This window comes from Columba livia, chromosome 3, assembly GCF_036013475.1.
Source record: "Columba livia isolate bColLiv1 breed racing homer chromosome 3, bColLiv1.pat.W.v2, whole genome shotgun sequence".
In the NCBI taxonomy this organism is placed as follows: Eukaryota; Metazoa; Chordata; class Aves; order Columbiformes; family Columbidae; genus Columba; species Columba livia.
Window position 1 is genome coordinate 1615329 of NC_088604.1, and position 26656 is coordinate 1641984.

The 26656-nt window shown below is 54.9% G+C and overlaps 1 protein-coding gene across 7 annotated transcripts in view; it reads right to left on the reverse strand.

Moving 5' to 3' along the window:
* Window positions 1–251: 251 nt before the first annotated feature.
* Window positions 252–26656, reverse strand: part of EFR3B (EFR3 homolog B) — a 55428-nt gene continuing 29023 nt past the window's right edge. For 4 of the 7 annotated variants that reach the window (XM_021298529.2, XM_065055545.1, XM_065055547.1 and 1 more), the window contains 19 exons: window positions 21851–21972; window positions 19764–19913; window positions 18265–18399; window positions 17432–17510; window positions 15684–15819; window positions 14941–15102; window positions 14060–14171; window positions 11561–11612; window positions 11184–11356; window positions 10529–10604; window positions 9061–9222; window positions 8034–8165; window positions 7876–7943; window positions 6733–6860; window positions 6283–6374; window positions 5569–5617; window positions 5193–5299; window positions 4343–4392; window positions 252–3617 (listed from right to left, as the gene is read on the reverse strand). In XM_021298529.2, coding sequence (XP_021154204.2) covers window positions 3512–3617; window positions 4343–4392; window positions 5193–5299; window positions 5569–5617; window positions 6283–6374; window positions 6733–6860; window positions 7876–7943; window positions 8034–8165; window positions 9061–9222; window positions 10529–10604; window positions 11184–11356; window positions 11561–11612; window positions 14060–14171; window positions 14941–15102; window positions 15684–15819; window positions 17432–17510; window positions 18265–18399; window positions 19764–19913; window positions 21851–21972 — 2091 coding nt within the window. In that variant the 3' untranslated portion in view covers window positions 252–3511. Of the gene's footprint in view, window positions 3618–4342; window positions 4393–5192; window positions 5300–5568; window positions 5618–6282; window positions 6375–6732; window positions 6861–7875; window positions 7944–8033; window positions 8166–9060; window positions 9223–10528; window positions 10605–11183; window positions 11357–11560; window positions 11613–14059; window positions 14172–14940; window positions 15103–15683; window positions 15820–17431; window positions 17511–18264; window positions 18400–19763; window positions 19914–21850; window positions 21973–23610; window positions 24724–26656 lie in introns of those variants that run through there. The other 3 variants (XM_065055544.1, XM_065055546.1, XM_065055548.1) reach the window with 2 other exon arrangements.

Consider the following 26656-nt stretch of genomic DNA (forward strand, 5'->3'; position numbering starts at 1 on the left):
GTCGGCAATGTCTCCATAGGTACCTGGTTGGTTGTAAATGGGTGGGGAAAATAGTTGCAAAGTAAAATCCTGCAGCTGGGGGGTATAGAGGATGGCTGGAAATCATAGAATCATGGATGGGGACCATTAGAACCACAGAACCATTGGGACCACAGAACAGTGGGGACCATTAAAGCCCATCTCCAAGCACCATTCTTCCTCTTCCAGGGCAGAAAGACGTTGCCCAAGTCAAGACAGCAGAACCCTAAAGGTGGCAACATCAACGTTTATTCGAAAAGGGCATTAAGATGATGCATTGGAAAATATTCACGGCTTCTCGGCCCTTTTTGAACAACCCACTCCCCTGGGCTACACACACACACACACGAACGCCACAGTGCTCCGAAATACAGAGATGGAAACGCACACATGCACCTAAAACTGCCCCGCTTATAGAAATATATAGATATATTTCTATATATAAATATATAGAAATATATTTGTCATCTATAGGTACACAAGTATCTAAACTAAACGTGATGTACAAACAGGTCACTTACACTGTGTGTGTGTTGGGGGGGGACATTTACAGGTGGAGTTTGGGTCCCAAAATGCGGAGGGGGTGACGGTGGGACATGCCGGGGGACGCAGCCAGCGGGGAGGTGACAGCCCCGGCCCCGTGGGGACAAGCGTTGGGAGCAGAGGGACAACAGGGAAAACCCACAGTCCGGGTCCCGGGAGCAGAGCCCAGGGGTATTTTCTGTCCGAAAAGGGACGATGGGCACCCCGAGATGTGCCCCACGCTGTCCATGTGGCTCCTTCGGGGCGAGCAAGACTTGAGCTCATCTTTCCACCTTTTTTGTGTTTTTTGAAGAGTTTTGGTGGTGGTTTTTCCCTGTGGACACACAATTCGGGCTTTACTTGCTTTTCCCACTGTGTTTTGTTCAAGATTTTCGTGGTTTATTCATCAGAACAAACCCTCCGTTCCCATCACCAACCCCAAAACCTGCCCCAGCCCAAACTTGGGGTTCAGCAGCTCTGGGCATAACTCGGGGAGCAAAAAGGGGTTGGAGACAGGGGACAGAGACACACGGGGACCCCAAGGAGACCCTCAGGCCACGCTACGAGCGGGGCCAGTGCCATGATCCAGCCCGGGGACCGAAATAAACCCTGTTTTTTCCTGTCCTCTTAAGCTAGATCACTTCCTAAACTAGGATTACAAGGGGTGACCTCGGGGCGGTCGCAAACCCTACCCGCCCCCCAAGGGGAAAAATACATTCAAAAAAAGGGGGAGGTGATGTGTATTTAAGCTTAAAATAACCGAAGGTCTGTAGCGAGAGGTGGCGGGGAAACAGGTGGTGGCTGAAGGAAGCTGGGGGGACATGGGGACGCTGCTGTCCCCAACCCACGGATCCAGTTCAGACCCTCCTGTGTCTCTTCGTGTGACAAAGACAGAAGCGGCAAGTCCAGAGCTTGAAAGAGACCCCCCCCGGGCAACTAAATACCCCATCTGAATGACCAAATACCCCCTGCAAACAACCAAATACCCCCTGTGAATGACTGAAAACCTCCTGTGAGTGACTAAATACCCTGTGAACAACTAGATACCCCAAGAGAACAACTAAATATCCCCTGTGAATGACTGAATACCCCTATGAATGAGTAAATACCCCTATGAATGAGTAAATACCCCTATGAATGACTAAACAGCCCTATGAATGAGTAAACAGCCCTATGAATGACTAAATAGCCCTATAAATGACTGAAAATGCCCTGTGAACAACCATATACCCCCTGTGAATGACTGAAAACCTCCTGTGAATGACTAAATGCCCTGTGAACAACTAGATACCCCCAGAGAACAACTAAATATCCTCTGTGAATGATTGAGTACCCCTGTGAATGAGTAAACACCCCTATGAATGACTAAATACCCCTATGAATGACTGAAAACGCCCTATGAATGACTGAAAATGCTGTGAACAACTAAATAACCCCTGGGAACAACCAAGTAACCCCTTCAAACAACTAAAATCCCCCCTGTGAACAACTAAATTCCCCCACGAACAACCAAATGCCCCCATAAATAATAGAATATCCCCTGTAAACAACTCCAAACCCTCTGTGTATGACTAAATACCCTTGTGAATGACTGAAAACCCCCTTTGAACGACCAAACACCCCCTTTGAACCACCAAATACACCATGAACTGAAACCCCCTGCGAACAACTAAATACCACACGAACAACTCAATACCCCCTATGACTGACACAAAACCCCCTGTGCATGATGAAATACCCCCCGTGAATGACCGAATACCCCCCTTGAATGACTAAATACCCCCCAAGCGACCTGTCCTCCCCATCCTGACCGTCTTTCACCTCGCACTTTTGGTTTGGTAGGACCCAGAACTTTCTACCATGTGTATCCAAAGCAGAATTCTCGATGGGCTCATCCTCCCCCAGCCCAAATCCAGGTTTAGGCTCTTGAGCAAGAAGTGGTGCGACCCACAGCCCATCGGATGCAGGGTGGACCCTGTAAAACACCTTTTATCTCAGCTAATTCCTGCAGTGCAGGGGTTTCTTGGTGGTTACGGCTCAGTTGGTGCAAGATGGGACATTATCAAAGTGATCCTGCTAAAGAAAAATAAAAGTAATTCTTTCTTTGAGACAGGAGCCCCAAAACTGTGACAACCCAAACCCCAAAATATGAAAACAGTGGGTTAATGAGTTAATATTTGCCAGCATGGTGGTTGCTCGTGCCTTGTGTCACCGCTGCGGGCTCAGCTGGGCATTCCTGTGGGTTCTCCCAAAAATAGCGGGTTTTCCGAAAGAAATCACATCTTAAGTGGCCTGGAACCAGCCAGGCTGCTGTGTGTGTCCCCACGCTGCGGTGGGACAATCACCGCCCTCACCGGGCAAACTCTCCATCGGGGACATGGGGACACCTCGAAGCACCCAGGGAAACTGTCCCCACACTGAGGGGGCTATGGGAAGATGCAGGGAGACCATCCCCTCGCCAATAACCTGCCCCAAAGCCAGGCTTTGGTTTTGGGGCTGCCCCAGGCTCCAGCACATGGCACCCCAGACCTTCTCCTGCCTTTTCCAGTCTCACCCCCTCCATCTGCCCCTCGCCGGGGGCTCCTGATGTGGTCGATGGATGATGTGGGGAGGGATTTCCCCAAGAAACAGGTTTGCTTTGTGCTGGGAAGGCGTGCCCAACGTGCTCTGCCCAGAGCCAGGGCATCTCCTTTCTCCTCTCCAAAACTGGAGAGGGACATCACAGCAACCTCCCCGTGCCACCGTGCCCCGAGCCTCCTGCACCACCGACCGCTGCAGAAACGTGGCTGCGCGGGCAGCGAGTCCAAAAAGAAAAGTACAGGACACGGCTTTGTGGTGCCGACAAATCTTGGGGTGGCCTCGGTGTCCGTGTCCCCACCCGTCCTGCACGAGGATGAGCTCCCCGCGGGGTCGGCGCTCTGTCCCCAAGAGGTCCCTTGGTGCCAGCTCGGTCCCGCCGGCACGGCCGCCCTCAGTACACGCACAGGTCCGGGAACTTCATCTCGTACACCGGGATGGAGTGGTTTTGGGGCTGACCGTAAGCGGCTGTGATGGTGCCAGAGGGGCTCGGTGGTGGCCTGAAACACAAGAGGTAGAAGGTGGATGAAAAGGGAGGCTGAGGGGAGACCTTCTGATCTCTGAACTGCCTGAAAGGAGCTTGGAGCCAGGGGGGTCGGGCTCTGCTCCCCAGGAACAAGCGCCAGGAGCAGAGGAAACGGCCTCAAGTTGCGCCAGGGGAGGTTGAGGTTGGATGTGGGAACAATTTCTTCCCCAAAGGGCTGTGGGGCATTGGAACAGGCTGCCCAGGGCAGTGCTGGAGTCACCAGCCCTGGAGGGTTGGACAGACGGACATGAGGTTCTCAGGACACGGGGCAGAGCCAGGGGTGGGGTAATGGTTGGACTTGATGACCTTGAGGGTCTCTTCCACCCAAAATGACTGTATGATTCGATGAGGTGGTCTCCAGAGAGGTTTGGGTAGGAAGCAAAGCCTGGTGTAGAAAACACACATTCCTGCACCATTGTAGGTTTCCCCGGTGCTACCACAGCAGAGGAGAACTTGGGCAAACAAACCAGAGGTTGCTCCCAGCAACCCCTGTCCCCGCTGCCACCACACAGGCCCCAAACCCAGGCTGGGACCCATCCCTGGCACATGAGTTTCCTTGATGGGGGACACACGTAGCTCCTATTGTCCCCCACCCAGCAGTGGCCTTGTGGTCAGACACCCCCCGCTCCGCCAGCAGCGTTTTGGATGACTTGACAAACTGTGTTGGGCACAGTGCGCTCGGCCATCGCGCCAACTCACCGTATGGTGATCTCGAAGATCTGGTTGAGTTTGCTCTGCAGTAGCGTCGCCTGTAACACAGACACAGAGGCCGTATTAATGTGTTGTATCACGGTGGTACAAATGGGACAAACACCCTGTTGTCCTCCCCAAGTCACCAGAGCAGCAGGAAGGTGGTCTGGCAAAATTCAGAACCACGTGTGCCCTGTGGCCAAGAGGCCAATGGGACCTGGGGTGCATGAGGAAGAGTGTGAGCAGCAGGTCAGGGAGGTTGTTCCTCCCCCTCTGCTCTGCCCTGGGGAGGCCCCATCTGCAGTTGTGGGTCCAGTGCTGGGCTCCCCAGTTGAAGAAGGACAAGGAATTACTGGAGAGAGTCCAGCAGAGGGACACAAAGATGCTGAGGGGTCTGGGGCATCTTTGTGATGAGGAGACTGAGAGAGCTGGGGCTGCTCAGCTGGAGAAGAGAAGCTGAGAGGGATGTGATCAATGGATCAATATCTCAGGGTGGGTGTCAGAGGATGGACCAGACTCTGTTCAGTGGTGCCGAATGCCAGGGTGAGGGGCAACGGGCACAGACTGAAACACAGGAGGCTCCATGTGAACATGAGCAGAAACTTGTTTGCTGGGAGGTGCCAGAGCCTGGCCCAGGCTGCCCAGAGCGGGTGTGGAGTCTCCTGCTCTGAGACATTCAAACCCGCCTGGACCCACCTGTGTGATCTGCTCTGTGACCCTGCGTGAGCAGCTGGGTTGGACTGGGGGATCTCCAGAGGTCACTTCAGCCCCAACCAGCTTGGGATTCTGTGACTGTCACCATTTGCCTCTCCCCAGCAGAACAGCCATGGGGATGTCCAGTGCCCCAGCCCCGACTCACCCGGGCACCGCAGTGGGCTGCGATCTCTTCAAACGGGGCTTTCTGGAATTTCTCCACCACTTGCCGCCTTCGCTCCCGCTCCTGCTCCTCCACGGCGACGCTGTCTACTGAAACAGAGCGGGGAGACGGTTCTGGGCTGCTCTTCACCCCGTGCTGCACCCCCACCGCCCCAGCAGACAGCACAGATTTGGGCATCACTAGAAAGCCAAGGAGAGGGTCTCCAAGCTCTGGCTTTTGGACCGGCACCCCCAGGGACACCCCCAGAGCTGCAGAGGTGCCACAGTGAGGTGGTGAGGATCCATCCATGGTGTGCACAGATAAACTGGGGTGACAGCACCCACAGGTACACACCACACCAGCCGGTTCCCCTGCTTACCTATCGCCTTCTTCAGTGTCTCATACGTGATCTCTTCTGCTGGTGCTCTCTAAAGGAAGGGGAAAAAAGCACATGATGCTCAACACACAGCACAGGACAGCGTTCTGGGACCACAGCAATGCAGACCCACATTCCCAGGCTGTATTTTGGGAGATGCCCCATCCCTGGAGACATCCCAGGCCAGGCTGGACGGGGCTCTGAGCAACCTGAGCTGGTGAAGATGTCCCTGCTCATGGCAGGGGAAACTCGGGGAGCTTTAATGGTCCCTTCAACCCAAACCATCCTGTGATTCTGCTCTTACACCAAAACACAACCTGTCCTTAAAGATCAGGGCTATCTTTCCTGGCAAAATGCACTTTTAAAACGTTTTTTCGGGCTGGAGTAGCCACCTCCCCAAAGGCTCTCGTAGCTCAGAAACAGGCATATAGGGAGAATACATATTTTCTACCCAAATAGCAGTGGGAAACCCTTCCTGCCGTGCTGCTCCCCTTGCCAGGAGCTGCCAGCACCCAGAGCGGAGTGTTGGGGGGGACTTGGGGTCTTTGTGACCCTACTCACTGCCAGACACACCGGGGCTGAGTTACGAGCCCTTGTGATTGCAATCAGAGGAGTAATTATGCGTGCAACCAAATGAAGAATTAGAGATGGCTTAGTTGCCCTCCACCAGGCTGCTAAGAGCAAGGGGTGCTGAAGGGAGGAGGCGTAGCACGGTACCTGCTCTCGCTCCGGGCTGTTCCTCGACTCCACCTCAACCTGCAGTGAAATGGTCTCACCAATGCTCTTCCTCTTGGACAGTCGATCTTCATCTTTTGAGGAAGAGGAAGGGCAGAAGAGCTAATTGGAGACACTCCGGGAACACAGCTTCACATCCCACCCCAAGGGTAGCAGCCCATCTAAAACATTTACCCAAATTCACCCAAATCAGCAGAATCGAGGACCGAGCCAAGCCCAGGGAGCTTCCCAGCTCCTTCCACCCAGCCACACGTGGCAACCCCAACCAGCTCCCGATTAACCACTTTGTGCCTCAGTTTCCCCAAGGCTGCACCTCTAACAGAGAGCAGAAACACAACAGGCACATGCACAGGACAAGAACTTCACACTCTCACAACTGGGACCAGTTTCCTCCCTTCCCCGTTTCCCGGGATGCCCCGGGCTGCTGTGTACCCGTCAGCTGGGGGATGTAGGGTGTGCTGAGCCGGTCCGAGTTGTAGCCGCTGCCACCCAGCACCTCACTGATCTTGCTCTGCCAGAAAAAGACCTCCGGACCCAGACGGTCAAGGCTCTTGCTCAGCCTACAGAGATGGAGAAAAACCAAGGGAGAGGGTAGAACCGTGTCAGTGGGGTGTCCAGTCCCTTTGGGTCAGAAACATTGGCTTCTGAAGGTCCTTTCCAACCCAAACTATGATCTTATGGACCCCAATTCCTTGGGAGCAGGGAGAATCACAGAATCCCAGAATGTCAGGAATGGGAAAGGACCTGGAAAGCTCATCCAGTGCAATCCCCCCATGGAGCAGGAACACCCAGATGAGGTTACACAGGAAGGTGTCCAGGCGGGTTGGAATGTCTGCACAGAAGGAGACTCCACAACCCCCCTGGGCAGCCTGGGCCAGGCTCTGCCACCCTCACACCAAACAAGTTGCTTCTCCTCTTCCAGTGGAACCTCCTGTGTTCCAGTTTGCACCCATTGCCCCTTGTCCCGTCACTGGTTGTCACCCAGAAGAGCCTGGCTCCATCCTCCTGACACTCCCCCTTTCCCTCTTGATCCCCAGGAATGAGTCCCCCCTCAGTCTCCTCTTGTCCAGCTCCAGAGCCCCAGCTCCCTCAGCCTTTCCTCACACGGGAGATGCTCCACTCCCTCCAGCATCTTGGTGGCTGCGCTGGACTCTCTCCAGCAGTTCCCTGTCCTGCTGGAACTGAGGGGCCACAACTGGACACAAGATTCCAGGTGTGGTCTCCCCAGGGCAGAGCAGAGGGGCAGGAGAACCTCTCTGACCTACTGACCACCCCCTTCTAACCCACCCCAGGTACCATTGGCCTTCCTGGCCACAAGGGCCCAGTGCTGGCTCATGGTCACCCTGCTGTCCCCAGGACCCCCAGGTCCCTTTCCCCTACACTGCTCTCCAACAGGTCATTCCCCAACTTACACTGGAACCTGGGGTTGTTCCTGCCCAGATTCAAGACTCTACACTTGCCCTTGTTCTATTTCATTATATTTCTCCCCACCCAACTCTCCAGCCTGTCCAGGTCTCTGGATGGCAGCACAACTTCCAGTGTCACCACTGCTCCCAGTCTTTTCCAGGCTCTTACGTGGGTTTCTCCACAAACACATCTTCAGGGAGCAGATAGGGAGCTTCCCTCTGTCGCATCTGGATGACCTGCAGAAGACAAATGAGGAGCAGAGCTCAGGCCCTGCAGGTGGCCAGGAGAGCCGATGGCAGATCCCTGTCCCCAGACCCCCCCGGCACCTCGTGGATGTGCTGGCAGAAGGTGGGCACGGTGGTGAGCTGGCTGATGAGGTTCAGGTACGCTGCACCCAGGGCGAAGAGCGCACAGCGGTTGTAGGCTGGCAAGTTGTCCTCATTGATCTGGGCAATCTCCTGCAACAGAGACACGGCTCCATGAGGTGAGGATGGATGAGACCACAGCGTGGGCTCCATCCAGCTCCTGGCATCACGTACCCCCCAGATCACAGAACCACAGAATCATTTTGGTTGGAAAAGACCTTCAAGCTCATCAAGTCCAGCATTAACCCAACCCTGGCACTAACCCACGTCCCTGAGATCCAACCTCAACCTCCCCTGGCGCAACTTGAGGCCGTTTCCTCTGCTCCTGGCGCTTGTTCCTGGGGAGCAGAGCCTGACCCCCCTGGCTCCAAGCTCCTTTCAGGCAGTTCAGAGATCAGAAGGTCTCCCCTCAGCTCCTGTTCTCCAGCTGAACCCCCCAGGTCCCTCAGCCGCTCCATCACACTTGTGCTCCAGCCCCTCACCAGCTCCGGTCCCTTCTCTCCACTCGCTCCAGCACCTCAAGGCCTTTCTTGGTGTGAGGGGCCCAAAACTGACCCCAGCATTGGAGTTTGGGTTCATTTGCAGCAATTCAGAGGCCGACAAGGTGACTGGGGTCCCTCCCCAGTGTGTTGGTTTGATCTCACTATGGTAGGATATTAGATTGGATCTTGGGAACAATTTCTTCCCCAAAGGGCTGTGGGGCATTGGAACAGGCTGCCCAGGGCAGTGCTGGAGTCACCAGCCCTGGAGGGTTGGACAGACAGACATGAGGTTCCCAGGGACACGGGTCAGTGCCAGGGGTGGGTTAATGGTTGGAATCAATCTTGATGGTCTTTTCCAATCAAAATGATGTTGTGATTCTATGATTTTATGGTGAGAGAAGCTCAGAGCAGATGAAGCACTTGCATCCCCCTCCCTTACAGACCCCAAATCCAAAACACCCCCCTCCCAGACGCTCTGTTCCCATCACATCCACCCCCCCACCTACCTGCACTGCCAGCACCAGGCGGATGAGATCCACCACCACCTCCTCGTTAGCCAGCTCGATGCTAATGAGCATCAGCATGCTGTACAGAGCCTCGTAGTGAGCCTGCACGTTGCTCTCCTCCTTGCATATCAGGTAGATGTGCCGGTAGAGCTGCTGGCCGTGCTGTGGGGACACAGAAGGATGCGGTCACCTCCTGAGCATCCCCTGCCATCGACGCAGAGAAAGAAAAGCAGCAGGGGCAGGCACAGGGATCTCCAGCCATGTGGGAGGGAGCAGAGCTCCTCTGGTCCCCCCAAAAAAGAAGAAAGCCCCAGGGAGAGGGAGCTGTGACCATCCGGTGGCGTTTCACCATGCAATGCTGGACCTGGATGGGGCAGAGGCACCAGCAGGTCCAAGAGCGGAGCCCAGGGGAATGATTCCTCTTTTGAGAAGCATTAACAAACCACAGCAGTAAAATAAAAGCCCTGCGACACATTGCTTGATGTGGGTCAGAGCAGGGCAAGGGAAACTCAGCTCGGCAACAGTTTTGTTTTAGGGGCTGCATTGCTGCTCTATGGTGTGCGAGAGGCGATAAACTGATCCTCTCTTGGCCTCCAGTTCGCTCCAGAGCGGTTCGCATCAGCCCTGGCAATGTTTTACGGGAGGGAAATAGAAAGAGAAGGGGAGAAGAAAGAAGGGGAAGGGGGGAGAAGGGGAAGGGGGGAGAAGGGGAAGGGGGGAGAAGGGGAAGGGGGGAGAAGGGGAAGGGGGGAGAAGGGGAAGGGGGGAGAAGGGGAAGGGGGGAGAAGGGGAAGGGGGGAGAAGGGGAAGGGGGGAGAAGGGGAAGGGGGGAGAAGGGGAAGGGGGGAGAAGGGGAAGGGGGGAGAAGGGGAAGGGGGGAGAAGGGGAAGGGGGGAGAAGGGGAAGGGGGGAGAAGGGGAAGGGGGGAGAAGGGGAAGGGGGGAGAAGGGGAAGGGGGGAGAAGGGGAAGGGGGGAGAAGGGGAAGGGGGGAGAAGGGGAAGGGGGGAGAAGGGGAAGGGGGGAGAAGGGGAAGGGGGGAGAAGGGGAACGGGGGAGAAGGGGAACGGGGGAGAAGGGGAACGGGGGAGAAGGGAAAGGGGGGAGAAGGGAAAGGGGGGAGAAGGGAAAGGGGGGAGAAGGGAAAGGGAGGAGGGGAAGAAAGAAAAAGAAGGGAGAAAGGAAAGAAAATGATCTGTCAACTTTGACAGCCACCTGATCAATAGTTTTTGGGACAGCAGCACACGCTGGATTACTCATTCCTTTGGGCAAAGAGCAGGTTTAGGAGTCTAGAAAAGCCTTCATGTGAAGCGCTGATGCAAATCGAATCCCACTGGCTTTTCCCAGGGACATCCCCAGGTTCAGAGGCATGACGGGACACCGCCACGGCTCAGTGTCACTCGGGAAAACAGACACATGTTCCTTACATCAGTCCACATGAGGACAGCTTGGCCCAGCCCCTGCCACTACCTTCTTCATGAAGACGGTATCTTGGCGCGAGCATTTGTCCACTTTCAGCTTCAGGATGGAGATGTCGCTGATGGTGCTGCAAGAAGCCAAGGGGAGGAGAAAAATCAGACATTGGAGGGAAGAGGCACAATTTTCACACACCTGCAGAGCTACTGCTCAGGGACAAAGCGGGGAGCTAAAAGCGGCTTTTAAAACCCCATCAGAGCAATTCAGATATTCAAGAGTACTGAGTCAAATCACTACAGGACTTCAGGGCAGCGGAGCTCAGGAACACAAAGGTGAGTTGAGGAAGATGCCTGCAAGCAAAGGGGATTAGCAGGACCACAGCAAAACCCACGGGGACGTTTCCATCTGGGATTACAGTCGCCTTCTTCCAAGGTAACGCAGCACGGACAACATGATGAACTCACTCAAGAAGGTTATCGCTCCTGCGCATCCTCCTGGGCCTGCCATCTAACCATGGTTGTGTTCAGCAGGATGGCCCCACATTTTTCAGACCCTCTGTCTCTCTCAGACCCCTGATCTGCAGCATTAAACCATCCCAGACGTGGTCCCAGATTTGTTAATAATCCTAGCAGCGCTCCCAGCCCAGCAGATCTCCCTCCCAAGGCTGCCCTGCAGCTCCCAGCCCTGCCAGGGACCCCCCAGGACATACGTGATGGTGGAGAATTTCTGGCGGTTCCCGTGGCGATCGATGAAGCTGATGAGGATCTCGAGGACGAAGAGGCGGATCTCAGGGTCCTCCATGAGGGCTGCGGAGAGCAGCCTGTCCAGGAAGGCGCTGGGAAGCGCCGTCAGCATGTTACTGCACTGGAAGCCCACGGAGACCTGGAAGCATCCGAAGAAAAGGGAGACAAGGTGACAGTGTCACTTGGGGTAGGTTAAAACACACCAAGGCAGAGGGGATGCAAGCAGAGAAGACTAAGCGCAGCTTGAGCTCTTCCTAAACCAAACCCGGGGGGAGGATTCCTGAGCTCAGCTCCTCCAGCGTGGGGGCTGGACACTCCTGCGGGGACGGTGACATGTTCATACCTGGAGGAGGGACTTGAGGAGCATTATCTGTGTCAGCCGGTTCCGGTTCTCCCTGCCACAGAGAGAAGGAGAAAAAATGGTAAAATCCAAGTGAAAACGAGACAATGCGAAGGATGGAAGAGCCTCAGCAAGGGCAGGACCGCTTTCCCACAGAGTTGTCCCCACAACCAACCACACTGTAAAGGTCACCAGTAAATGAGCTCCAGATTTAACAGGCAGCAAAAAGGCTGTGAAAGGAATGATGGATATCAAAGTGTACATCCTGCCACAGGCATCAGAACTGAGGCAGAATTCACATCTCCAGGCAGGCACAAGCTCAGCTCAGGAAGATTAACCAGCCTGTGGATGTCCCCAACCCACAGTGACTCCCCAAGGGACACCAGACACCGGCTCTGAACAGGCTTTCACTTTCAAACAGCTGAAAAGCAGTGAGATGAAGCCCAAACCTCCTATCCATGGAGGTTCCCCTGCTCCTCGCTCCTGCCTCGCTCCTTGCAAAGCCACCACGAGCCACACTTCCACTTCCGCGACAGGTTCTGTTTTATTTTAATGCAAAAAAGAGTAAATCTTGATTTTTCTACTGTCTGAACTCAGTCCTTCCTGGCCCTGTGGAGACACAGGGAGCTCCTAATGAATTTCCAGGCTGTCCCACGACACACTGCCTGTTTTTCCCACCTCTGCCCAGGGATGGAGCTACACCACACACAGCAGCATCCCAACCACTGAAGTGCAGGCTGCAGCTCCTCTGCAAACCCCGGCTTCACCTACACACCCAGAATCATCAAATCACAGATGGTTTGGGTTGAAGGGACCTTCAAAACTCATCCAGTGCCCCCCCTGCCATGAGCAGGGACATCTGCACCAGCTCAGGTTGCTCAGAGCCCCGTCCAGCCTGGCCTGGGATGTCTCCAGGGATGGATCATCTACCACCTCTCTGGCCAACCTGGGCCAGGCTCTCACCACCCTCAGCACAAACCATTTCTGCATCATGTCCGGCCTGAATCTCCCTCCTTTAGTTTAAAACCATCACCCCTTGTCCTATCACAACAGGCCCTGCTCAAAAGTCTGTCCCCATCTTTCTCATCGGCCCCTTTTGAGTATGGAAGGGCCGCACTAAGGTGTCCCCGGAGCTTCTGTTCTCCAGCTGAACACCCCAACTCTCTCACCTGTCCCCAGCAGAGCTGTTCCAGCCTCGGATCATTTCTGGGGCTCCTCTGGCCCCTCTCCAGCAGCTCCATGTGTGTCCTGTGCTGAGGACCCAGAGCTGGACCAGCACTGCAGGGGGGTCTCACCAGAGCGGAGCACAGGGGCAGAATCCCCCCAAACCTGCTGCTCATGGGGCTGGGGACGCAGCCCAGGACACGGGTGGTTTGTGGGGCTGCCAGCGCACATGGCCGGGTCATGGCCGATCTCTCACCCCCACACCGTTCTTCACGCAGCGTCAGACGAGATCTAACATCTCTGGCAGAGGCAGCTGACAAGCCCGGGGACTGAGCTGCACCGCAGGCGTCAGGAACTACAGGAACTACCCCCCGCGAGCGAGGAGCGGAGCAGCCGGCAAAGTCTCCCATCAGAGACAAGTGGGAAGAGCCTGACCGTACTTTGAAGATAAATATAGCACGAAAATCTGTTTGCTCCTTACCTACACGTTTCGGCGCTGATATCCTCGCTCCAAATAGCTCTCGTGGTCTGTTCCCACACTTCTCAAGCAATTATGTTGTTTGGGTATTTTCCCTTCCTTCTCTTCCTCCACCACTGGGTATAAATATCACCTCCCGCTCAGTATTAATAAAAGCTCGGAGGCAGTTTGGAGAGGGGATGCAGCAACGAGCAGCCAGTCCCACAGAGCCACGCTGGAACGGGCTGGCCAGAGAGGTGGTAGATGAACCATCCCTGGAGACATCCCAGGCCAGGCTGGACGGGGCTCTGAGCAACCTGAGCTGGTGCAGATGTCCCTGCTCATGGCAGGGGGGACACTGGGTGGGCTTTGAAAGTCCCTTCAACCCAAACCATCCTGTGATTCTACACACGAGCTTCTCAAAAGCCGCCAACAGCCACCTCGCTGCCCTGACACATCTGAAATCACTCCCCAAATATTATTTTGCCTTCCTGGCTTGTTTTGGGTGACACTCTAGGACCAAGCTCCTGACAAATTAATCTTTAAGCAGGTGCTCTAAAAAATGCAGACTTCAACTGCCTGTAAATATCTTTCCTTGTTGATGCTCCGGTGTTTCAAAGGGCCTTTGTCATCACATTTGCAGCAGAAAATGGATTTTAAACAAGGATTGCACATTCTTCAGCTTCCCTTACTCTCCAATGGAAATTCTCGATGCTCAGCCTTTCCAACAATGTCCCCACATCCCACTCTGTCCCCAAAGGCCACGTCAAGGTGGGGATGGTTGCAGGAGCTCTGTGTTCCAAGCTCTACACCCACATGCAGGGGACAGGGAGAGGAGGGCAGGGGGGAGGAAGAGGAGGGAGGAAGGCGCCCGCTCTCACCCGGCTCTGCCCGCCTCGATGCCGTGCTGCGAGGAGGGCAGCGGCACCTTGTTCATGATGAACACCATCACCTCGGACTGCTGGTAGGTGGGCAGTGTGCTGGCGAAGGACCCTGTGGGGACAAAAACGCGCTGGCAGTGTGCGAGGAGCAGCCCAGCACCTTGAAAAGCACCCAGTGCTTGGGGGTCTGTCTGTCTGGCCCCCCATAAGCCTGCTGCCAGATATTCATAGCCAGGCTGGGGTAGGACAAAGCCCACCGGGACGTGGCATCTGCAGGAATTTTACCTTCAAACCCATTAAAACACCTCCCAGGTGGGGCAGGCCCAGGCCCGGACAGGGGGAGGCTGACAGATGCCAACCCCTGTCTCTACCCTTTTCTTTTTGGGGGTTGATGCATTCACATCCTGCTCTTTTTCCCTCCTCTCCCTCCCTTCCTCAGGGAGAAACACGGATCTGCGGGTGCCCAGCAGCTCGGCGGGGACGGCTGGGGCTGCAATGCCACCTGCTGATGACCCGCCACCACGATAAATCTCATTTCCCATCACTGCTTTTAGCATGAGGGTGACTTTGTCTCACCCTGGATAATCCTGCAGATACGTAAAAGCAGAAACTGTAGAAATGAGAAGAAATTGTTTGTGCTGAGGGTGGTGAGAGCCTGACCCGGGTTGGCCAGAGAGGTGGTGGCTGAGCCATCCCTGGAGACATCCCAGGCCAGGCTGGACTGGGCTCTGAGCACCCTGAGCTGGTGCAGATGTCCCTGCTCATGGCAGGGGTGGCACTGGGGGAGATTTAACAGCCCCTTCCACCCAAACTATTTTATGATTCTACAAAACCCACAACTCAGGGCGTGATCCCCCAGCACAGCCCACAGCGTGTCCTACCGATGGTTTTAATGACGGCCTCCTGGAACATCCTCTCCTCATGCTCCTTGATGATCTTGGTGCTGACGCCGGCGGCGCAGTCGTAGCTCCCGGTCAGCGCGTAGTCGATGCTGAGCCGCAGCTGCCGCAGCAGCGTGTTGAACACCTCCAGCACCGTGGGGCCTGCGGTGGGGAGAGAGAAATCACAGAATCGTTCTGGTTGGAAGAGACCCTCGAAATCGAGTCTAACACCTGTCATTGCCCCATGTGCCTAAGAACCTCATCTCCTTCTGTCCAACCTGCAGGGATGGTGACTCCAGCACTGCCCTGGGCAGCCTGTTCCAATGCCCCACAGCCCTTTGGGGAAGAAATTGTTCCCACATCCAACCTCAACCTCCCCTGGCGCAACTTGAGGCCGTTTCCTCTGCTCCTGGCGCTTGTTCCTGGGGAGCAGAGCCCGACCCCCCTGGCTCCAAGCTCCTTTCAGGCAGTTCAGAGATCAGAAGGTCTCCCCTCAGCTCCTGTTCTCCAGCTGAACCCCCAGGTCCCTCAGCCGCTCCATCACACTTGTGCTCCAGCCCCTCACCAGCTCCGTTCCCTTCTCTCCACTCGCTCCAGCACCTCAAGGCCTTTCCTGGCGTGAGGGGCCCAGAACTGCCCCCAGGATTTGCGGTTTGGCCTCCCCAGTGCCCAGCACAAGGGGAACTTCGCTGCCACCACAACAAAGGATGAAGGAGATGAAAACGATCAGTTTATCCAGTTACCGACAGATCCGGAGGCTGCGATCACAGCTGCCTCGGACAGAACCTCCACGATGCCGGCGCGCACGGTGGCCGCGCTCTTGCTGTTGGCATCCAGGTGCCCCAGGAGCTGCTGGATGACGAGATGGGAATGTTGCGGCTGGAAAGAGAACAGGAACATCAGCACAGGTGCTGCAACCACAAGGTGACAGCTGTTCCTGTGACCCACACAGCAACTGGGGACAAACCCTGCACATGTGCCCTGTCCCTGCCCAGCTGTGGATGCAAAACGAAAGGAGGCACCTGGAGGAATCTGACTTTACATGACTGAGCAAGAGCTTGGAGCAATTTGCACAGGAAAAAGATCTAAGGAGCTGTACAGATCTAAAGGAAATTGTGACAATTAATCCTGGGGATTTCAGGGGGAAAGGATTTGACTTTTGTCTGGGTTTCCCCATACACATCTTTATTTCAAAAGAGTCCTGCTGAGTTACCATGACCTGACACCCCCAATATGCATTAAAAGGATTTTATAAGATCTCATAGTGCTGTAAAGGGTTTTAGGCAGTTTACAGGATTGAAGACAAGGAAAGAGAGCAGGGAGCGGTGATTTGCGTTTCACTGTTCGAGTTCTCCAAGCAGAGCTGTGGCTTGGCCAAGTCCGAAAGTGAAGCAAACTTCACTTGTGGGGAAGTGGGGCAGCAGGTGTGGGGCAGCCCCAGCAGCACGGGACGGGGTGGGAAGGCGGCACCGTGCCCAACATCCCGTGGGGACGCAGGCAGAGTTTTGTCAAGATCCATGTGGAAAAAGAAATGATGGACTTGTTCCCATCACTTTGGGTTTAGCTAAATTGCATTTCCATGGACCCAAGTGAGAAGAGCCCGGCAGAGTCTGTCTCTGAGCATCCCCGTGTCTAAGGACAGGGACAGAACCATAGAAACCTTTAAGGTCATTGAGTCCAACCATTAACCTCACACTGCCGAGGCCACCACTGCCCCATGTCCTGAGAACCTCATGTCCATCTGTCCAGCCCTCCAGGGATGGTGACTCCAGCACTGCCCTGGGCAGCCTGTTCCAATGCCCCACAGCCCTTTGGGGAAGAAATTGTCCCCACATCCAACCTCAACCTCCCCTGGGCAACTTGAGGCCGTTTCCTCTGCTCCTGGCGCTTGTTCCTGGGGAGCAGAGCCCGACCCCCCTGGCTCCAAGCTCCTTTCAGGCAGTTCAGAGATCAGAAGGTCTCCCCTCAGCTCCTGTTCTCCAGCTGAACCCCCCAGGTCCCTCAGCCGCTCCATCACACTTGTGCTCCAGCCCCTCCCCAGCTCCGTTCCCTTCTCTCCACTCGCTCCAGCACCTCAAGGCCTTTCTTGGCGTGAGGGGCCCAAAACTGACCCCAGCTTTTGGAGTTTGGGTTTGTTTGCAGCATTTCAGAGGCTCACAAGGTGACCTGGGTCCCTCCCCAGCACGTTGCTTTGACCCCACTATGGTGGGAGAAGCTCAGAGCAGATGAAGCATTTGCATCCACCTTCCTCAGAGACCTCAACTCCAGAATGACCCCCGTGTCCCCCTCACACTGCAGGAGCACCGCACTGTGCCTGTCTCCAGCTGGTTTTGGAGCACACTCAGAGCGCAGCTCATCATGAGAGCTCAGACTCGGCGCTGCCAGGATGCGCCAATGCGGCCGCGGCTCTGACTCAGCCGTGCAGGCAGATACAGGCGCTCCCAAGCATCCCCGTGTGTCCCCAAATGGTGCCACCAGCCACAGTCCCCACCTGGATTGAGTACATGATGATCCTGAAGCAGCACGTGGCAAAGATCTTCGGCTCCCAGAGCGAGTGGTTGTCCAGGTGGCTGGGGAAGAGATGGAAACGGAGGGGAAATGACTGTGGGTCCCCAAAACCATTCAGGGGTGCAAAGCAGCACCCGGGATGGCAGGAGCAAACACTGCAGGAGAGAACAGCCACACAAACTCCTTTCCAAGGTGATTTTTCTCAGTGACAGGTCATCACACACCTTGTCATTCAAGAATACAAGTGTGGGCTTGAAGACCTTCTGTAAAGCACGCCTGATGGGGCAACCTGTGATCTCAAACCTCACAGTGAATAGCTGCTCCCGTCTAGCCATTCATCCAGCAGTGGTAACTAATTCTTCAACGTAGAAATAAAAGCCTGAAGGGGAATATGCTCACACAGAGGAAAAATATAGCCAAAAATCCCTATGATCCGGTTTGGAATAACCTGTCAGATCAAGACTGGAAAAACAGCCATTCTTTCACATCAAAAGTGGCAGCATTCTGGGTCATGAAAGAGCAGCCTTGACAAGGACAGCAGTTAATTATGAAATATATCTCAAGATAGGGCTGCCAATTAGCATTTAGCCTGCCACATACGGCACTCTAGAAGTACACACCTGGAGCAGTCAGGACGTGCCCTTTCACAGGTGCATGTAGCAATCCTTGCCACCTTCCCCATCACATCCAAAACTAAAGAGCTCAGCCTGCAACCCTGTCCCCATCTCCAGCATCGTACCTTCGCCCAGCTCCTGCCCGCGGTTTCCCCGTGCCTCAGTTTCCCTTGTGCCAAAAACCGAGGGGCGCAGGACTCACATGAGGACGGGTTTGATGGCGTTCTTGATGTTGCCGTACGCCGCCCGGCCCAGCAGCTCCCGCAGACACCGCTCCGCCAGCTCCGTGGGACTCTCCTTCTCCTTCTCGGCGGCTTGCAGCGGGGAGGGGGAGCGGCTGCCAAAGCACAGGGGGGCGGTGAGAGCGGCACCCAGCGTGTGGCAGCAGTTGGGTGGGAGAAGAGGAACAGAACTCGGCAAAACGGAGCAAAACAACAGCAGCATCAGCCCCGGAGGGCTGCGGGTCACCCCGCAGCACCCAAATGTCACCCGGACAGGGACACAGGGCAGCTCCATCCCACAGAGAACTGGGGATGAAGCGCTGCTGGGTTGGAGACAGATCAGAGAGCAGCAGGGCCACAGGGATTGCAGAGCAGGGGGGTGTGCCAGGCAGCGGGGACAGCTCCTGTGTCCCTAGGATCAGAGGGACGATCACGGGGAAGGATGTGGAGCCTCCAGCACAGGACACACATGGAGCTGCTGGAGAGGGGCCAGAGGAGCCCCAGAAATGACCCGAGGCTGGAACAGCTCTGCTGGGGGACAGGCTGAGAGAGTTGGGGTGTTCAGCTGGAGAAGAGAAGCTCCGGGGAGACCTTAGTGCGGCCTTTCAGTGCTTAAAAGGGGCCAAGAAGAAAGCTGGGGACAGACTTTTGAGCAGGGCCTGTTGCGATAGGACAAGGGGGGATGGTTTTAAACTAAAGGAGGGAGATTCAGGCCGAACATGATGCAGAAATCGTTTGTGCTGAGGGTGGTGAGAGCCTGGCCCAGGTTGGCCAGAGAGGTGGTAGATGAACCATCCCTGGAGACATCCCAGGCCAGGCTGGACGGGGCTCTGAGCAACCTGAGCTGGTGAAGATGTCCCTGCTCATGGCAGGGGGAACTGGGGGAGATTTAACGGTGCCTTCAACCCAAACCATCCTGTGATTCTATTTTCTTATTGGTAAGGATGCAGGACATAATGTCCTCCCATGGTGGAAACAGCTTCCCAGGGGAGGAACAGCAAAGCACTCCCAGCCCAGGACCAGTCGCACACACCCCCCAGAGCAGATCTATCCCTTTTTGCACACTCAAGCTCATTTGGCATCACACAAACACCACAAATGCTTTTACTACCTTGACGCTTCACTTTACAAGAAAAAAACAGGGAAAAAAAGGGCCAGAAGCCAACTGCCCAGGGCTGATACAGCTCTCTTAACCTTCCAAAGGACACTCCCAGGAGGAATTTATGCTGGCTCTTCTGTTCTGTGCTTTTCTTCTATGCTATTCCCCTTCAAACACCCCACTGGTGGCCAGCACGCAGCCAGCAGGGGATTACGTTGGAAGAACAGACGGTCAGCAACCAAACCACCTTTTAAGTTCTTCAGATTCCTCTCGGCTGGCTTTAAAACAACAGCTTTGGGAGTATTTTAGCAGGAATCCCTCCCAGAGCTCAGCCCGCCGCTCAGAGCTTTGCAAACGGCGCGTTTGAACCCAGGGACTCACCTCTCGGTCTCCTCCACGTGCTGCAAGTTGAAGAGCAGCGAGGGGACGATCTTGTCCATGTGCTGTGGGTCCCAGATGTTGGCTTGGAGCTCGTCGTTCACCGTCTTCCTCACCACTCCTTGCAGGCCTTTAATGCCAGACATCCGGATCCTGGGGAGCAAACGGACGCCCAAATGCTCCGTATCTATACAGCATACGTAATTTTACATTTATATACACAAATATACATGGGTGAAACTGCAAGAAGTTGGAGACAAGGCACCAATTTGGTTTGGCTGTGGGAAGTCTCCGTTCTCTGTGGGTTTCCCATTTTTCCCCCTTCCCAGAGGCTGCATCCACGGGGATAATGGATGCTCAGGAAACTCAGGTGCTTGTTGATATCTGTGTCCTTTCTGAGTCCAATAAAATCCTCAATAAAACTGTCCCGATGCAGCAAGCTTCCCAGGGCTGGAACCAGCCGCTCAACACCCGCTGCTGACGCCTGAGAAAGACACCACACGCTTATCTGCAGAAATAAATGCATTAAATAACCCGCTCGGAGGTCTCCGTGACACATTTCGCAGATCTAATCAAGGCAATAATCCGACTGAGACACGAGGAGCTCTGAGCAGGACCAATGGCCCAGGGATGCGCAGCCCCCGTTTTAATTACAGGAGCTGCAGAATTTGTCTTTTCCAATCTCCAGTGCAATTTAGCTGGCGTCACCAGTGCCCTGAAGGCCAAATGGAAATAATGAGCCTTCTGCATTATTTCCTTATTAAGGAAATAAAAGAAAAAAAACCCCTGTGTGTCTGCAGTGGTGAAAGGAGACAAGGCTGGACCTCGGAGACAAGGCTCCATGAGCAGTGGTGAACCTCAGGGGTTCATCCCTCTGCAAGAAAACTGGTCCCTGGTACCGCAGCTCCAGCAACACCACGTGCTGAGATGCTGCCTGACATCTGGGTTCGACAGAAATCTGCTCCTTGGCAGCAGAATCCTCCTGCTCAGAGCTTCCCAGTGAGAGCTGTGGGTGCTAAACCATCGGTGCTGCAGCATCGGTGCCTCCCGGAGATATTGCAATCGCTGGGTCTTTTTAAATACGTCCCCGACAGGCCTGCCTTGGGTGGTAGTAAACAACATTAATCTGTCTGCTTTAGTGGTAATTAATCCCTCTGGGTGCATTTCCTCATCCCAGCAAAGCAAGCCAGTCCTCGATGCTGTCTAGAGAGATGTAACCACCTTTAAATGTGGAAAATAAGAGCACGGGGCTGCAGGAGGCAGTTTTTGAGTGAATATTCGTGCTGCTAAGAGTGGGGAGCTTCTTCCCATTGTCATCCTCATTTTGGGGTCAGGATCGCTCCCTTGCCTCCTGCTCTCAGCTCCAGCTGCCCTGGACAAAGGTGAGAAATGCTTAAAGATGCACCGGGGTAGCCCTGGGATGGGCAGACTGCTCACGTTTTGGCCCCAGAAAACAAGCTGGAAGCCCAAGGGCACATTTGTCCCTTGTCTTGTCATCAGTTGTGGCCACAGTGAGCCCAGCTGCCCTGTTCTCAGGACAAAAAGCGCAAACCAACTTCTCTGGCACACATGTAATGCTGCAAACAATATTCCACACGGCCACAGAGGTTGGATATGGGCTCTAGTGAGTCTTCCAGGCTCCTGCTTCATCCTCCTGCGCAGTCAGGAGGGTTTAATGCCTGGAAAATAAGGGAGGGTTGAGAACAGCAGCCTGAGCGGCTCTGGGAATCACTGAGCGAATCCATCACAGCACAAAACAACTGCTCCCCCAGCCTGGATCCAGCCTGTCCCCAAAAGCAGGGGATTCTCTCCTCTTTTTTACAATGGGGGTGGTGAGAGCCTGGCCCAGGTTGGCCAGAGAGGTGGTAGATGAACCATCCCTGGAGACATCCCAGGCCAGGCTGGACGGGGCTCTGAGCAACCTGAGCTGGTGCAGATGTCCCTGCTCATGGCAGGGGGGACTGGGGGAGCTTGAAGGTCCCTTCAACCCAAACCATCCTGTGGTTCTAAGAAAGGCAGAGCTGGGGGCACAGCAAAGCCCCCCCAAGATGCGTTCGTGGAGCCAGGGACACCCCATGGGTGACACTCACTTTGTCCGGATGTCCAGGTCGTCGTGGCTGGAGTGACACATCTCGCTGAAGCGGGAGACAAAGAAGTCGTAGCTGCGGTGGTAGGACGGGGTGTCCTCCTCGATGTTGGCAAACTTCACAAACTGGGAGAGGAGAAGAAAGAGGGGGGTCAGCCCAGAGGGCACGACAGCAAAAATATCCTTAGAATTCCTCCCCAAAGCAGCAAACGAGGCTCTGAGTTAAAGGATCCCTAATACGCAGCACATCTTAGTAACAAGACAGAAATTTGCCCCCGGCTTCTTTCCATCCTCCCAGATGGCACAAAATCTGGCCAACATTCCCCAAACTTTGCTACAGGGGTGAAAACAGCCTTGGAAACGGCAGCGGAGAAACCAACCACGAGCAGGTTGTTTAACCACATCCCAGATCTCGCCTGCAGCACCAGGTCCCAGCGCGGCCGTGCCAGCAAGTGCCGAGCTTGCCAGAAACGCCAGCTGACCAGCGGAGCTGGATTTTAAGCTTCCATGGAGAGAATTAAAGAGGAAGAAAGATTAAACATGTTTCTCAAGCTTTTGTCTGAATTGGGAAAAGATGGGAACAAAGGGTCAGGAAGGAAGGGGGAGCCTCAGCTCACCCAGTCGTACTGAGAGGGGTAGCTTGAAAAAGGAACCAGCAATAGAACCTCAATAAAACAAGAGCTGCCACGAAATCCAAGGCATCAGCTGCCGGCTGGAACACACAGAGCGTTCAGTCTGTATCCACCCAAGAGCGCTCGGTGCTGTGAAGGGACGAGGTTTATCCTTGGCCTGGGACAAAAATGTGCCACTGAGTCTCCGTGCTTTATCCTCCCACTTGGAGCAAGGGTGTAAGCAGCTGCTTGCCAAGATTTTAGGCAGAGAAATCTGTTGGCTGCTTTCATGAGGACAGACTTCTGAGCAGGGCCAGTTGCCACAGGACAAGGGGGGATGGTTTTAAACTAAAAGAGGGAGATTCAAGATGGATATAATGAAATTGTGCTGAGGGTGGTGAGAGCCTGGCCCAGGTTGGCCAGAGAGGTGGCGGCTGAACCATCCCTGGAGACATCCCAGGCCAGGCTGGACGGGGCTCTGAGCAACCTGAGCTGGTGCAGATGTCCCTGCTCATGGCAGGGGGAACTGGGGGAGCTTTGAAGGTCCCTTCAACCCAAACCACCCTGTGATTCCATGACTCTGTGCTCCCGTGCTGCACTGATGCCATTTGCACAATTAAGGGACAGGATGGTCCTTGTCCAAGCAACACCCCAACCATCCTGGCTGTTAACTGCTCTCCCAGTGTTATCGGGAGATGCGATGCTGGTGCAGTTGCATTGCTTAGAACAGCTCTGCGGTCACACCGAGCGATCCCACATCACTCAAACAGTCCTGGATCGAGGTACTACAACTACTGGGTTCCCCGTTCAGCTGGGAAAGGAGGCTGTAGCATGGAGGGTGCTGGGCTCTGCTCCCCAGGAACAAGCACCAGGAGCAGAGGAAACGGCCTCAAGTTGCGCCAGGGGAGGTTGAGGTTGGATGTGGGAACAATTTCTTCCCCAAAGGGCTGTGGGGCATTGGAACAGGCTGCCCAGGGCAGTGCTGGAGTCACCAGCCCTGGAGGGTTGGACAGACGGACATGAGGTTCTCAGGACATGGGGCAGTGCCGGGGGTGGGGGAATGATTTGACTCGTTGATCTTGAGGGTCCTTTTCAATCAAAACAATTCTACCATTCTATGACCTAACCCACCTCCAAGGGGTTACCTGCCCACCTGGCATTTCCCAGGGTGCTCAGCACGCTCTGGAGAAGCCCCGCCACACAGGAGCTCCTTCACCCCCATTCCATCAGCAGGCTTTTCTCACTTCTTGCTTTCTGCATTCTTTGGCATCCAGCCCTGCCAGAAGAGAAGCAGCAGCCCCCCGGTGCCCCCCACCACTGGCACAGCCAGCCCAGCCGTCCCAGTCCATCACGCTGGCACTGACGAGCGTGTACCCGCTGCTATTAATACCGGCAGCTGCACAGTCTGGCTCTGAGCAAGCTCAGCCCTGCCAGGAATCGTTCCCAGAGCGCAGGGACTGACTCCAACTGATAAACTCCTCTTACTCACCAGAAAAATGCAGGTTTGTTACATAAGGAACCTCTGTACCATGCAGAGCTCAAAGTAGGTTTTTAATGGGGCTTTTTTTCAGCTCATGAAAACTCGACGTGCGACAGGAGGCGAGGAAAGGATGCAGAACAAGGAGCAGTAATGGGGATCCCCGCAGCAGCTCTGGGAGAGCTGTCCCAAGCATCCCACGGCCAAAAAATGTCATGAAATCAAGGGGAAAAATGGCTTATCCACAGGCAGGATCTGCAGGTTTCAGCCCCACAGCCACACAATGGACAGCAGCTCATTTTGTCCCATCAGGGAAGCACACGAGACCAGCTCATCCCTCCTGATACCAAAGCCCCAGGGATTGCCAGCCCACCCATCCACGCCAGCACCCACCCGGTTCAGCTCCTGGCCCGGTGCCACTGGATGTGGCACGGGGGTCACATCAGCCCACAGCTGGAAGCAGCTGCCCTCCCTGCATCCATCTGTAGCCTCCAGCAGGGGCAGAACTCAGAAAAAGCAGCCAAGAACAGAGAAAAACGGGCCTCGAAGCCTCCTTGTTCTGCCAATGGGACATTTTAGGACTTGGCCACTTGCTCACAAACTGTTGCATTTTTCCAAGACGTGGCTGTCCCTGCAAGGGTGACTACAGGACACTGAATCACAGTGTCATTTTGGTTGGAAAAGACCATCAAGTCCAACTGTTCCCCCACCCCCGGCACTGCCCCATTTCCTGAGAACCTCATGTCCGTCTGTCCAACCCTCCAGGGCTGGTGACTCCAGCACTGCCCTGGGCAGCCTGTTCCAATGCCCCACAGCCCTTTGGGGAAGAAATTGTTCCCACATCCAACCTCAACCTCCCCTGGCGCAACTTGAGGCCGTTTCCTCTGCTCCTGGCGCTTGTTCCTGGGGAGCAGAGCCCGACCCCCCTGGCTCCAAGCTCCTTTCAGGCAGTTCAGAGATCAGAAGGTCTCCCCTCAGCTCCTGTTCTCCAGCTGAACCCCCCAGGTCCCTCAGCCGCTCCATCACACTTGTGCTCCAGCTCCTCACCAGCTCCGTTCCCTTCTCCGACCTGTCCAGAAACACAAAGCAGCACCAGGACACATGGAAATGACCCACTGAGAGCTGGGCCGACACAAAAGGAGGCATCAAACCTTCAGGAAAGCAACTTACTTTCACGCATCCCAGCTAAAAAGCTGCTCTGTAGCTTTATGTTGTTTTTCCACTAAGAAACACAGTTTAAAACACTGAAATGCAGCACTATTTCTGCTGTGGTTTGTAGGGGTGCAGGGCTGGGCAGCTTGGGGTCCCCGTGCTTGGAGCCGAGAAGCTGCAACTGCAACACGGCTGGGAAAGCAGAGAGCGAGTGCGGGGAAACGCGAGGAGAAGCAAAACAACGGCTGGGAAGGGATAACGCCGCCTCCTATAAATACATCAGACATAAATACATCAGAAGAGGAACATCAAGGCGGGGGAAGAGCGGTTTAAATGGAAGATCAGTGTTGGTTCGAAGGGAAAATAAAACAGGAATGACATGGAGCTGGAAATTAGATGGTTCCTACTCAAGGCGGGGAGGTTGCCCTAACGAGGATGAGGAACCAAAGTGGATTGAAGCTGCAGCTCCATATGTTCACCGCAGGGATTACAGGATGGGGTTGTAGGGATGAGGGGATGCTGGATTTTCGCTGTGGCCGTGGATCTGGGCGGCTGGTCCCGGGATCAGCCCCTGCACAGCCCAGCACCCCAGCGAGGTGGGAGATGTGTTCCAGGCGAGATTTTCACGCTGCGGAGAGTGACTCACACGGAGCAGGTTTCTATAAACAACCTCCTCCCGCCTTCGCCATCAGCTCCATTATTGTGAAGATTGCTTGAGACAGCACCCTCTAATTAAGCACAAGCCTGAGGCACATTTCTCATTAGCAGACAGAGGAAGAAGTGTCTCATTATCATTACTCACTTTTCTATAAAAGCCCACAAGTTTTCAGTGCTGTTTGCCCTCTGAAGCCAAAAAAAAAAGCATCACTAAACCATCGTTCCTGCTCTGGACTCCTCAATAAAACAAGAGGGAGGGGATTCTGCCCCTCTGCTCCGCTCTGGTGAGACCCCCCTGCAGTGCTGGTCCAGCTCTGGGTCCTCAGCACAGGACACACATGGAGCTGCTGGAGAGGGGCCAGAGGAGCCCCAGAAATGACCCGAGGCTGGAACAGCTCTGCTGGGGACAGGTGAGAGAGTTGGGGTGTTCAGCTGGAGAAGAGAAGCTCCGGGGAGACCTTAGTGCGGCCTTTCAGTGCTTAAAAGGGGACGAGAAGAAAGATGGGACAGACTTTTGAGCAGGGCCTGTTGTGACAGGACAAGGGGTGATGGTTTTAAACTAAAGGAGGGAGATTCAGGCTGGACATGATGCAGAAATTGTTTGTGCTGAGGGTGGTGAGAGCCTGGCCCAGGTTGGCCAGAGAGGTGGTGGATGAAGCATCCCTGGAGACATCCCAGGCCAGGCTGGACGGGGCTCTGAGCAACCTGAGCTGGTGCAGATGTCCCTGTCATGGCAGGGGGAACTGGGGGAGCTGGGAAGGTCCCTTCAACCCAAACTATTCTATGGTTCTATGGTGCTCCTCTCTGTGGCTGCTCTCTGGACACTTCACAGTATCACAGTATGTTAGAGATTGGAAGGGACCTCAAAAGATCATCTAGTCCAATCCCCCTGCTGGAGCAGGAACACCCAGGT